At 46.8% G+C, this 13452-nt stretch overlaps 1 protein-coding gene across 3 annotated transcripts; it reads right to left on the bottom strand.

Annotated features, from left to right (window-relative positions):
• Window positions 1-261: 261 nt before the first annotated feature.
• Window positions 262-12236, bottom strand: si:dkeyp-113d7.10 (zinc finger protein 394). Of its 3 annotated transcripts, none has more exons than XM_061750174.1 (5): window positions 11502-12236; window positions 9096-9551; window positions 8350-8567; window positions 6683-6919; window positions 262-397 (listed from the first exon to the last, which is right to left on the bottom strand). In XM_061750174.1, exons 1-4 carry the CDS (start codon window positions 11824-11826, stop codon window positions 6722-6724), a joined length of 1197 nt encoding a protein of 398 aa, XP_061606158.1. In that variant the 5' UTR covers window positions 11827-12236; the 3' UTR covers window positions 262-397; window positions 6683-6721. The 3 variants fall into 3 exon arrangements, with proteins under 3 accessions (XP_061606158.1, XP_061606157.1, XP_061606156.1); XM_061750173.1 differs by lacking the exon at window positions 262-397 and adding an exon at window positions 1950-4646; XM_061750172.1 differs by lacking the exon at window positions 262-397 and having other exon boundaries at window positions 1950-6919.
• Between the last annotated feature and the right edge of the window lie 1216 nt (window positions 12237-13452).

The following is a 13452-nucleotide window of genomic DNA, read 5'->3' as shown; positions in this document are numbered from 1 at the left end:
GAGTGGGCGGCTGACAGCTGCGGCCACAGCGCGTCAGAAGACGACGGCGATATGGATGCGGAAAGAAGAGAGCGCGGAGGAGCTGGGGAGGCCTGCCGGCGGCTGGCCAGCAGCGGGCCGGCTACGTGGGCCTACTGACGGCCTGCTCGCGGCGGCGGTAGGTCTTTACCTGCGGGCGTTGCGCGTCATGGCTGCTTCGGCTCCACTGGCCGCGACTTGTGGCCAACTCCGGCGGACCCGCCACGTCCACCTCGGCCTCTCCTCCCCTCGAACAGTAGCGAATTCCTCCCTCCTCCTCCGCCTCCTCGTTTCTCCTCCTCCTCGCCGTCTTCTCTCCTCCTTCCCGGCTGGCCTTCGTCCGGCGAATCAGGCACCATGGTAACCATGGTAACCGCCACTTTCACCAGCGAATCGATACAGCAAGTCACATGACAACGTATCGATATTGATCATGTGCACCCGTGATGACGTCATCACACGAGGTTAAAGTTGAACTTGGTGTGATGAAAATAAATGGAGCAGCTTTAACCACCACTTAAGTACCACTTAAAAAAAATACTCAGCTCTCGCGGTACCATCGGAATGACAACAAAGTATATTTCTTATCATTGTGCAGTTTCAGTATGAGAAAATTCAATTATTGTAAAAAATAAAATCTAAACCCTAAATGTTTGAAAACAGTAATGTCATTTAAATGTAATCGTTTTACATGTTATACTTACGTTAAATACAACTGAACTGTAGTTAAACATACTGCAATGGATTTAAAAAAAGTTGAAGCCACTCTAACGTTTGAACATTTAATTCAGTGATTCAATCGCCTACCACTAGAGGGAGCCCACATACCACGTGGTACAAACTGAAAAAACAAATTCAAATGTACAGCAGTTGCACGTGATTAAAAGGTGTTCACTTTCATTTGATGAAAACGGGAAAATGACATCACCAATATTTTCCCTTGTCCAGCAACTGAATAGATGTGTTCTCGGCCTCCTGGCCTGTTGCGGTATCGGCCTGGAAAAACCGTATCGGTCTCTCTGTATAATCAAACGCCTGATGGAATTTTGCCATTCAGCTTTTCGATGTAGCTGTGCAATGAAGGTCACCTCTAGTAAAAGTTACCCATTGCTTGCTGAATAATAAAAAAATATAAAATATATGCTAGATGGGTAAATGTATTTGCATACTCATACATGATATCAGTTTACCACTTTGTAATCATGTGCAACTGAAAATGGAGCACTTTTTTCCCCAGCATACCACCCTTTGAGAATAACTGGACAAGCGCAAAAACTTCAAGCCTTGATTAGCGTGACGGCAGTTAGATGAGAACGTGACGATCTCGTCGCTTGAGACATTTTCGGCTTGAATGCAAAATGTTAGCAGTCTCTTGCAGAGCCTTCAACGTTCAGGCTCCCATTGGGGGTTGTGGTTCGTTTTGTTGTCCCACGAGGTCACTGCGGTCTGCTGACTGCTTTTGACTTCAAGTCCCTCACACAAAATTAAAAAGTGAAGGTAATACAGCCCAAATTGTGGAATGCATTTTCATTTGAGTGAGGAGTTGCCGTTTCAGTCGTCTTTTTTTTTTTTAAGCAGCTAAATACACCTGTTTAGACAGGCATTCTAGTAACACTAGATTGTTTTCGATGAGCTAATTTACGAGATTTTTTCTTGTATGAACTGATAAATGTAGCAATTCAGTATTTTCTATGTCATTTGTATTTATCTATGTGAAGCACGGAGTAAATCCTCTCACACGAAGTGTACTTACAAACACGGTGCTGTCCTGAGTCCCTTCATTGGTCCACAGTGATGTCACTGAAACCCCACCCACCCCCGCCCCCGCCCCCTCCCCTCCCCTGAAGCGTTGCTAGCCAACTGTTGCTCACGGTCAACACAAATGGCTGTTAGCTTTTGAACCTTTGCATCATTAGCATGCGGGAGAGTAGTTCGTTTGTCAACATTTATTGATGTTCTTGATCAAAACTAAAACATTGAAAAGTTTACATCAATGGTCACCATTCAAATACAAAAAGTGTATCAAAAGTATTGCATCCAATGACAAAACATTTCAGCAACATTACAAAACGTACACACCATTAATCCCATTTGTGTGTGTGTGTGTACATGAAGAGCAGCGCTTCTTCGCTTGAGCATCAACATGACCGCTGTCAAACATGGAGTGACATAATATTACAATTTGACATCATATCAATATCTATGACGGGTCTGTCGACAGCACGAATATGGCGAGGAATCGGGACATGGAGACAGTACGCGTGTTCCAATTGGACTTGGGAGTGTGACTCGAGTCTTTTGCAAGCTTTTTACCATGAAATAGCTTCAATCTTTTCTTTTGTAGTTTGAATGTGTGAAGTGTCGGTCCAAAAGATGTTACATTGAGGTTAATGCTGGCCGTAATTAACATTTCAACACGTACGCTCAGGTACACACGAGGATTTGTCAAATCTTAAGACTCTTTATAACAATTTCCGTTGTTTAACCAGCTAAGGCAAACAAGAACGCCTTAATAAAATCAAAATGCAGTACAACTCAAAGTACTTAATTATGACAAAATGAGCAGCAACTTCTCTCCTTTGTTAAGTAATAAAAAAGCAGAAACAAACTGATGTTAGCCATGCTAGAAAGCTACCTCGGTAGTATTTCTTGCACCAACTGTAGACACGTCAACGCTTGTAGCTGCTTGCAAACATTCATTTCAAGACAGCCTCCTCGTCATATATTATGGTTTGCTTGACTTTGTCAAAGAGTGACTGATAGGCAGCGCGCTCGTTAATGTGATATTCTTAAAAAAAAAAAAAACAGCTTATACCACACGGAAAGTTTTAGCGGTTTCGAAACGGACTTTAAAACTGCAGTACAGTCATCCTTGCTATATCGCAGTTCACTTATTGTGGATTCAGTGCATCATGATTTCATTAGATTTTTTTTCTATGTCAGTGTAGTGCAGTGACTCACCTGCACATCTCTGATACGGTTGGCTTTAATGACTGAATGATTTTAATGTGGCAGCAATGACTCACATAAGGTCAATTGGCCTCTCATTCTTGACAGAACAAGAAACCTTACAGAGTCACACTCATATTTGGTAAGTCGCCAGATTGCTTGAGGATACGAAGAACATTATCGGAAAGCCACTGTTTAAAAAAAAAAAAAGCCACAGTTTTATGAAATAAATTCACAAATACCAACCTTATCCTGACGAATAGCTAATGTACACATTCATAACAATATCAACAGGAACAAATGCAAGTAAAGAGCAACGTTTAGCTTGATTTTCTACAACTACAGTACTGAAGTTAAAAACATCCCCACAATGAAATCTGGGTTCCCATAATGCTTTTCACTGAATACACTTCCAGGACTGTCAGTGTGAGGAACGGTGCCAATGCTTAAGGCAGGAAATTGCCTGCTCATACATGAGCTGTTGATCACGTCATCCAAGCAGAGCACACCCACCTTTGATAGGCATGTGCTTGTCTCGAGTTTGTGGATGGTGACCTTACGTGGATAAATTAAATACCTGCACCTCTCGAAAGTATCACTTATAGGCCTCAAAATGCATATGAAACATTTCTATAATAAATAATTGGTCACTTACTTAGCAGATTTCAATGATTGTGGGGGTTTCTGGAACATAACCCCCGCGATAAACGAGCGTTTCCTGAATACCTTGAAAGCCCGCCTATTGTTTACAAACATCAGGAAAAGATCGACTGAGGTTCTGGAAAAGCCAAGAGAAGTCAAAATAAAAGGAAAACAAATTCACATTGATGAGCGATCATCACAAGTTTGTTCTCGAAACATCTGCCGACGCCTCGAAATGTGACTGAGGTAACAAAAGGCGTGTGTGTGGAAAGCGCTCCAACGAGGTCTCTACGCGTGTGAGGTGGAACGCCAGGAAACATTCACGAGTGGAACACAAAGCAGGAAAAACACCACAACAATCCTGAGAGACGAGCGGAACGCCCGGAATGTCGAGCTCCTCGGCGACCTGTCAGACATCTTTTGATAATCGTCTTGACGCAAACGTCGTCCTCCTCCTCCTCCTCCGCGCTCTTAAATCCTGGCAAGGTCACATGACCAGCACAGGTCCTGCGCCTGCGACATTTGCGGGAAAGCAAAAGCAAGCACGAAATGGTCCGCTGTCACGTCTTCCGATCTTTGCTGCCATCGACGCTCGTCAAGTTTTGTACAGTAAAGCCGCTAGATTGGCCAATTTGAAGCATTCCAAACGTAGCGACTGCAACTGACAGTCGACATCAGTTGAATGACAAATAGTTTTGGAACACTAATTGGAACTACCGTTACATCTATGCTAATGTCACTTAACCCGCCAATGGTGTTTCGCATTCAATTCTATGTTTGCGTTAAGCTAGTGGACCTTTGTTATGATGTATGTGGTTTGCTCGAACATTTTGGCTTTGAAATACAAAATATTGCATGATTGTGTTTTGTATGTCAGTTTTACAGTAAACTTCAACCAGAAGTGACAAAAACAGCTGGAAGGAAGCAAGCACACTTTGGCTCTTCTTTGGGAAACTGCGAGCGACAGTCTTCATTTCCTTTCGTCAAAGTGATCTTGTAAGATAGTCTTCTATTCATCACAGCAAAAGAGAAAGAACCTGCGCAAAGGAATACTTTTACATTTAGGATTACTGGATAATCTATACTAATTTATGTTATCCATAACATGGCGTTTAGCATTAAGACGATATATTGTCCCAAAAACTATCACGATAAACAATTGTTTTTTTAATGCCTCTGAAATGTTGGCATTGTTAATATTTTATTTCTTTTCAATCAGTATGATGATGATTATTATTGTTGTTGTTGTTATCATTTCCGCGCTTGTTTCTCCAATCAATTGTTTTTCTTGACTGTGATATGGATCCCCCTGGGTCTGCAATAAAGAATAAAGAGCTGCTAGCCTGGTTTACATGGAGCCTTCTATTCCGATGATAATCGGTTTAGAAGCTCAAACTGAATGAAAATGCTCCATATCAACACCTTGGTGGTGGGAAGGAAAGAAAGAGGAGGGGGGGGCACCCCCTTTTGGCTCGCTTCGGTCATAAAAAGGCCGGCGCTATGCTCTCTGTGCCAGATCTCGTCTGACCCGACCGACTGGCCCAGGCAGGACGTCCACCTCGCCGCCAGGACCATGCCCGACCGCAGAGCATCCTGCGAGCGCTCCGAGCTACCCTTTTTGGGGGCCTACGCTCACCCGGGGGGGACGGAAGCAGGCGCAACGCGCCCGTTCCGAACGTCTTGCGAGCCGAGAACTTTTTGGGCTCCTTTTTTCCTTTCTGCCAAATGTTCCCCTGTTCCCGATGCGGACCGGGTCGGCTTGAACCGTTTGCCTCAAACGTGTCCAAGACACCCAAGTCGAACATTGCGGTCTACTAAAAGTACAGATGAGCGCATATTTGGCTTTAAATCCCCAGCGATATGCATTCACTACACGCTCATTCTACCAATCTCACATCCCACGTCACTTTCCTTTGCCAATGTTCGTCTGTACTTGGTTTGTTCTGTGTTGTTTCCCTGTACATTCCCCATGTTAGATCATTCAATTTTCCCGCATTGTTGCGTTTGGGTTCGGGGAAAGAAACCTCTGGCCGTCGAGAACTCTTATCACAATTTCATAAAGTGTAGCAACCTTCAGAATACCAGACTGATAAGGTTTCTCCTTGGTTTTCTTCAATTTTATACACATAAATAGCAACGTGTTGCCCCTCTTAATAGCTAAAATAGCTTGATTTATAACGCTGTCATTTAAAATGACGATAAACCGGAAGTAACACAGGTCTCGCTTCCAGCCCATTCTTTTCTCCTAAATGAGTTACATTTTTCTTTAACCCGTATACGCTACAGAATACTTATGGCTGTGTGACATTTCAGTTTTTCTTTCTTTCTTTTTTAATAAATCTGCAGGCGGCACGGTGGGCGACTGGTTAGCACATCTGCCTCAGAGTTTTGAGGACCGGGATTCGAATCCCGGCCCCGCCCGTGTGGAGTTCGCATGTTCTCCCCGCGCCCGCGTGGCTTTTCTCCGGGCACTCCGCTTTCCTCCCGCATCCCAAAAACATGCGTGCTAGGTTCACTGAAGACTCTAAATTGCCCGTAGGTAGGAATGTGAGTGCGAATGGTTGTTTGTTTCTATGTGCCCTGCGATTGGGTGACGACCGGTTCAGGGTGTACCCCGCCTCTCGCCCGAAGATGGCTGGGATGGGCTCCAGCACGCCCACGTGTTGATAAGCGGAACGGAAGATGAAAGAATGAATGAATTCCATTTTTTTCTGTCAATATGGCGTGATGTGTGTACATTAATGAGGGGAAAAAAGAAGTGATTTTAGCAAATGGCTGAAATATAACAAAGAGTGAAAAATTTAAGGGGGTCTGAATACTTTCCGTACCCACTTGTACACACACACACATATATATATATATATATATATACACACACACACACACACACACACACACACACGGATTTTCCCGGATCGCAGGTGGGTGTGGAACTTATTTATCCCCAGTGGTAAACATGGGTTCACTGTACTTGTGATTGATGAGGGTTCAGATGATTCGAGCAAAAAGTATTTTTCTTTCCCTTTTGGCATATTTCACATTTATCAGAACTAGTGTGCGTGCGTGCGTGTACCGTTAAGTGCCGTTTGTTTCCTGGGGTGCGCCGGGGAGTTCACGACTGGTGTTTGGCTCGCAAGTGGCCGTGGAGGCGGCTCGCTGAGGAGAACCGTTTGCCGCACCGCGAACACCGGCACGGCGAGACGCCGACGGCGGCGTCGGCGTGAGTCTGGCGATGAGCTTTGAGCAGCAACACGCGACTGAACCTGCGGCCGCAATCCTCGCACTCTGACCAAACCGTGCGTCTCTTCCTCTGCGCACACACAGGAAGCCAAGAAATGAAGTCAAACACCAACCAATTAAAAACTGCCTGATTTGTCAGATTTCCGTTGGAGGCTTGATCAAAAATATGAAAGTGAAAAACCTTCCACGGGAATGAAATGATTTTAAAGCTTTTTGTGTTCCTTTTCACCCGAGCCACGAGGAGAGGAATCGTGCTGTATTTTTCACTATTTGATCTTTTCTACGTTGTGTCTACTGACGACATTCTCGCGCTGGCCAACGAAAATGACTAAACATATTACTTTGCATTTTGGTAGCAGAAAAGAATCATACAATAATTACTGTGTAAACAAATACAATAACTGCCACAAAAAAGGATGTCGGACTCTTTGTTTTTTTAGTAAACTGAATATCTTCAATAAAGATTTCTTTTTAAATGTCTTTCAGAGGATCCTTTAGCTGCCCAACAAGGTGCCTGACGTAAAATAAAGGCAGCGAACAATGCAGGCACAAACGCAGCAATAGGGAATGAGTCAGCCGAGACCCTCGTCACCAACGCAGACACGCTTCGATGGTAAAACAAACCCAATAAAAGCCGTCTGACGAAATCCACACATCTTCCCGAGGACCCCATAGCTTCCCAACAATGTGCCCGACGTAAAATACATGATCGTTGAGCACCGGCTGAAACCCAGCAAGGACTTAAAGCAGAAATAATAGTGAATTTACAGCAATTCAATCTTTTCCCCCACTGGCTGTCCTTCAAAACAAAATAAAAATGTTGCAGAATTCCAGCGTACGGGGTCACAGAAACTACAAATCTCTTTAACAGAAACTACAAATGCCTCTTTACTATGCATTTTTAACAATTTATGGAGCGTTTCCTCATTCTCTGCACTTAATGTGTTTTTGCTATGCATATTTTGAGTGCCAAATGTTCTAATTTAACTCTGGAATTAAGAAGTAATTGTATGCTGTCAGTTGTGTTTAGCAAGCTTTCCGGTGGTGCCAACCTTTTGAAAATACTGACTTCATATTTACAAGTTGCCGGAAATTGCTGTCGATTTTCAAGATGGAATGAAATGTAACGCTTTCATTGCTGGAATCGTCTTTAAAAGGTCTGTCTAATAATGCTGGTCTCGTCATCTTTGAAAAGTTCCATGCATGTATAAGACGTATAAAGCTGTATGTTCGAGGTGACCCATCAACAAGCTACTGAATCTTTGTTCATGCTCGTTAGCCAACTTCTGGGTCACGTAAACACGACCGATGAACTATTCAAAGCAAGCAAGCAATCTGGTAGTTTTTTGTGCTATATTAGAAACCAAATGACAAAATACTCAGTCACCTTTTTCTTTTGTTAATAAACGATTGCCAATTGAAAATGGGAAGAATGAATGTTACGCGGATTTGAGTCGCTCAAAAGTGACCGTGTCTTGAGCGTAGTCATAGCAACAGTACCTTCTTCCCTTTCTCCTCCTCTTCCTCCTCTCCCTCGCCGTCGTCGTCTTCTTCCTCCTCCTCCTCCTCCTGCTCCTGCTGCTCGGCGCCCCGGCCGGCCGGCGTCACCCCCGCGTGCCGTGGCTTCTTGTGAGCGGCCCTCGCGTGGTCGTCTGCCGGCTGCGAGGCGGTCAGCAGGCGCTGCAACATGGAGGCCGACGAACGCACGCCCCAACTTCCTGTTCGGACGGGATGACCCGTCGTGAGCCGGGCCGTAAAACACGCAGACAAAACCCCATTGAAACGAACCCAAGGGCCATCAAACATTTTTGTAGGACTATAGCACTCAATAATTTCATAACAACATACTAAGTCATGAGACAATTCAAAAGAATGTAAAGAATGTTACAGTTTGCACATCACGAGTCAATGCTGCAATCTAATTCCTTGTGCTGCGTTTCGTTTGACGGTAAACTTCAGCCGGGCGGGAGTGGCAAGAAACGGATCGCAGCCTGTTTTTGCAGCAATCGCTATCTGCCAAACTCAAACTGCCGCGTGCTGTCGTGCGAGTCGAGCTCACTGGCAACTTGCGGCGCTCGTACCTCGAGGCGCCGCTGCCTGCGAGCGTCGTGTGTATTCAAATTTCTGCTTTCCGAAACTCCCCAGTTTAGCGTCCCCTGAAAAATCTACCGGAAACTTTTGAGTAAATCTACCGGAACTCGACAACGCTACGTTTGCTGTCGTTTACAGATTACATCGACGCTCACCTGAGGGGTTCAGCGGAGGGGGGGGCGCGGGCGGAGACGCGGCATCCCGGTCGGGGGAGAGGACGTCCATGTCCTCCAGAGGCGTCCAGCGGGGGTCCTGCGGTGGGGGCGACCCCAGGGTCAGCGCAGGTCCCTCGCTCGCCCCGCCCCCTCCAGCCGACCCTTTGAGCTTCCAGACGTCTCCGCACCACTCGTGTCCCAACGCCGACGCGTCCTCCTCGTCCACTAAGCCCGCCTCCCGGCGGGCGTCCTCGAAGCCGCCGGACGAGCCCGGGTCGTCCCGGGCCTCGCGGCGCGCGGAGGCCCGACGGCGGTCCAGCCGGGCCTGTAGCCGCTGCCTCTCGCACTCCTTCTGGGTGATCTCCAGCAGGAGGTCGTCGAAGGACGCTTCCACCATCTTCTTGAGCTGGCACAGAGCCGAGTGCAGAGCGCGCTCCATCGCGCACTTCAGTTGCTCTGAAGGCCACACGGCAAAAACAACAACGGGGCCGTTAAGTGTCGATTCAGCAAAATCTCAGCCAATAGTTGACTACGGGTAACGTCGACGTATATTTGATTGACAGGTGAAGGGCTCGTCTTCGGCGGACCGGCCACGCACAGTAGCCGAGCTTATGTGGAGACTTTTCTTCCTCATTCCGATTGAAAGATCTCCGGTCAACTGTTCACATGCGACTTGAGCTACACGGTGTGCACTTCTCGGAACAGCCGTGTGACATGCGCGCGTCGTCGTGAAGGTCACGTCATTTAGCAACATGGATGTCCGTCGTCTATTCAGAACAATAGTTGGCAGTTTTTCTATATGTTTAGTTTAAAAAAAACAACTTAAGAAATGAAAAACAAGATCTCCGTCACGCACGAGCTCCGTCGGGAGCCGGCATATTTACGGCGGGCGTAAACGATGGCGTTTTTACGAAGCATGCGCAGATAGAGCTCTTCTTGGCTCTATTTTGAATGACGGCATACATGGCGAAAATTTACTTCTGATGGGTTTGGCAAAAGGAACATTCCACCTCTGTGAAACCGAATGAAGTTTCCTTCGGATTCGGGGTGCTAATTCCGATTGAGGTGTTCATATGGAGCATTTTCATTCTGTTTTGAGCTTCTAAATCGATTAGAATCGGAATAGAAGGCTCCATGTAAACCAGGCAAGTCTGGCAGCTCTTTAGTCTTTAAGACCGAGGTGGATCCATATCACCATGTGAGAAAAAACTATTTATTGGCGAAAACAGCATGGAAATTATAACAACAACAATAATCGTAACAACACTGATATAAAAGAAACAAAATAAACATAAGGGCAGGCCTTATTTTTCATCATTTCAGAGGCATTAAAAAAATGCATTCGTTTATCGTGACAGTTTTTGGGACAATATATCAGGGGATAATATATCATACAGGGATGGAAATTGAAAAATGTTATTTATCCAATTCATCGGGGAAAAAAAGAACCGCTAAAAACCCTCAGTGCAAGAGTGCGACCCACCGTTTGACTTGTGTAATTGTCTTCGATGTTGGCAAAGACGTATTTTATTGTTTCTGAGTCTCACAGCGGGGGGGGAGGGGGGGTGGGGAGCGCGCCCGACATCTACACATCGCAAAAGCCTCCTTTGCACAATATAATCGTCTTCCAAGTGTCGCACCGAGGTGAGCGGTCATTAATTTGAACAAAGTTAAGACACACTTTTGTTCACCGCCGCAGTTGGGCACATGCACGTTCTTCTTCGTTGGTTTTCGTCACTTTCTTGAAATTAGTATTGGGATGCACATCTTTTTTTTTTTTTTGCTGCTTGCATCACCTGCTCCTTAAAATAAGCAAAGCCGGGGCTTTCTTTTGCACCAACCACAAATACATATTGCAGAGTTGCGGTCCACTTAGCGGGAAAGCCTCCGACTTCCTTGTAGGCTGCGACGTAAGCACTTCCAAATATGGGCAGGCACCCGGGCGCCGTCATCCTGGCGCGCCGCCGTGCTGCGAGAAGAGCTTTAAAGCCACTAGTCGCTTTTTGGGGAAAAAGTGGCTCGAACACTGAATATAACAAGCGAACGACTGTCGTTTGCAGCCACGTTGTTCGTGTAAGCAGTGCACACCAGCGGGGCCACGCTTTCAACGAAGACGCTGCGAAATCCCAAAAACGCTTGTGACAAGTGAAGCGGCGCGAACGGCCCAGCCCTAAACGCGAGTGAGGGGCCGCGAAAACAAAGAACGCTTGTGACCTTTGGCCTTTGTTGCGCTGCCCCTGCCACGTCCCCGCCACACTGAGCACGTGACCCTTCGCCATCTTGGGACGCGTTTGTTTAGCATGGCACTCGTCCGCCTGCCAATGTTCCCGTGAAACGTGCGCCAGCTTCGTTACGTAACGAGCCGGCGGCGTGTTGTGTCGCGTTGTGTAACGGCCGCTCGCCTACCCGCGACTCGGCCCCTCTGCTCCAGGCGGCGGCTGTCGGTGGGTCCGCCGGTGGCCGGCCGCTCGGGTTTCGTCCAGCCCGCGTCGTCCGGGCTGTCGTCGCCGGCCGCCGCCCGGTCCTCGCCGTGAGCCCGGCGGCTCTCCCACGCCTGCAGGCGCAGCCGCAGGCGACGGTTCTCCCGCTCGTGGACTGCGGCCTCCAGGAGCAACGCGTTGAGGCTGGAGCCGACCGTCGAGCTGATCTCCTGGACGGCCAGCTGGACCACCTGCTCCAGGACGGACTCGAGCTGGCCCTGGAAGAACGGAATGTACACGGCTCCGTTCATGCTAGCGGCTCATGTCACGCCGCCGCCGCCGCCCGAAGGGAGCGAGCGAGTGAGTGTCGTGTTGGCTGGCTGGCTGGCTGGCTGGCGCTGCTGCGGCCGCCTCAAAGCCGTCGTCGGTCGGTGTCTTCTGCCGCGGTTCTCCCGCCTCTCCGGTGCTCCTCCGGAGCTACCGTAATGACCCGAGTGGAAGCGCGGCGCCCTTTCCCGCCCACACGTTTGGACGCCATTTTGACGCCGGCGTGCGGTCCGCTGCCGGCGAGCTCGAAGCACGAAGCGCGCCCTCCCGGTCGCCGCGGGGCTTGTGACACGTCTGAAAGTCGACGCGGTGCGCGTCTGACGGTCAGGCGAACGCTGAGCTGAGCTACAGTCGAGCTCACGCCGCATCCGCCGCCCCCCCAAATGCGCAATACACAAACACGCCCCCAAAACTTTGCGCCTCTCCTGCTTGCTTTACGGTAACTTTGGACAATCGACGTCATGACGTCATACGCCAGACTTTCTTCAATGACAAATGTCTTCCAAAGTCCTTGGTTGGTAGAATAGACTTGCTCCTTTCAACATGGAACATACACACACAAAATTGAGAAAAATATTACAACATGAATAAATTCTACGTATTTTAAAATAGGGAGTTACTTTTCAATCACCCTGTAGATATATATGTTTGTAATTCTAGCCAATATAGTTATAACGTATTTTTGTCTCTTTTTTTTTAAAGTTTTGCTAGCAGGACTGCGATGCCTTCAATATGTACTGTATCTTACTGCACATATATGTATACCATTCTAAATATATGCTTATATGAATCAATGGTTTTAATGTACAAAACCAAAATATTACACATACTATAGTTCATTTTTTATTTTACACACAATTTGAGAATGAACAAAAAGAAATGACTGAACAGGGAGCAAAGACTTATTTTCCTGACTGCAAGGTTTTGTTTAATAATTGTGCTATTCTGAAATAATTTCAATCCCATTACAAATAGAATAAATGTGTTTAGCCTGCTCACTCGTTTTCTTTAAAGAATGGTAACACATCTAAAGTTAAAAAGACATTTTGTCAGGGTGTGTAATCTTATGAGCACAAGTGTATGTGTGTATTTTCATCCATCCATTTTCCGTGCCACTTCCCGTACGGCCTTCCCGGCGACATGGAAGGTTAAAAATGGGCTTTGTGTGTGTTGATGATGACGTGCACTGAAGTGACACAGAAACACAAATAAGAACGCTCACATGGAGCTGCCGGAGGCCACAACTCACACGCACGCGCTCACACGCAGACTGACTGGCCAACCTGACTTGTCCCTCAGGCCACGCCCCTTTAAGGCACACATCTACATACTAATTATAAAAGTAGTTGGTTTCGTCACAATGTCTATCATTGTTTTTTTATTGCTATTTTTCTTTCTTAAAAAATGGTGTTTTTCGTGTTGTGTTTTTGTTTTTTGGGGGTTCTGGAAATTGAATGAATGGCATGGTAGCTGCTGTAGGCCACACGCAGACTAACCAGCCGGCCTGGTGGCACTGACTAGGCCACGCCCCTTAAAGGGACACATTAACACTGAAAACAAGTCCTTTGTCCTCTGAATGGACTTCATTTGAACATGTCCATCAGCTGCAC

This window comes from Phyllopteryx taeniolatus, chromosome 16 (genome assembly GCF_024500385.1).
Source record: "Phyllopteryx taeniolatus isolate TA_2022b chromosome 16, UOR_Ptae_1.2, whole genome shotgun sequence".
In the NCBI taxonomy this organism is placed as follows: domain Eukaryota; kingdom Metazoa; phylum Chordata; class Actinopteri; order Syngnathiformes; family Syngnathidae; genus Phyllopteryx; species Phyllopteryx taeniolatus.
This window is presented reverse-complemented; position numbering and strand designations above follow the sequence as displayed.

What these genes read in the sequence shown, in the direction of transcription:
- si:dkeyp-113d7.10 (XM_061750174.1), bottom strand. Translation starts at nt 11,826, where the DNA reads ATGAACGGAGCCGTGTACATTCCGTTCTTCCAGGGCCAGCTCGAGTCC. An exon ending in GCAGAGGGGCCGAGTCGCGG is followed by an intron (nt 9,552 to 11,501) that starts GTAGGCGAGCGG and finishes TGTGGCCTTCAG; the next exon opens with AGCAACTGAAGTGCGCGATG. An exon ending in AGGAGGAGAAAGGGAAGAAG is followed by an intron (nt 6,920 to 8,349) that starts GTACTGTTGCTA and finishes GTGTGTGCGCAG; the next exon opens with AGGAAGAGACGCACGGTTTG.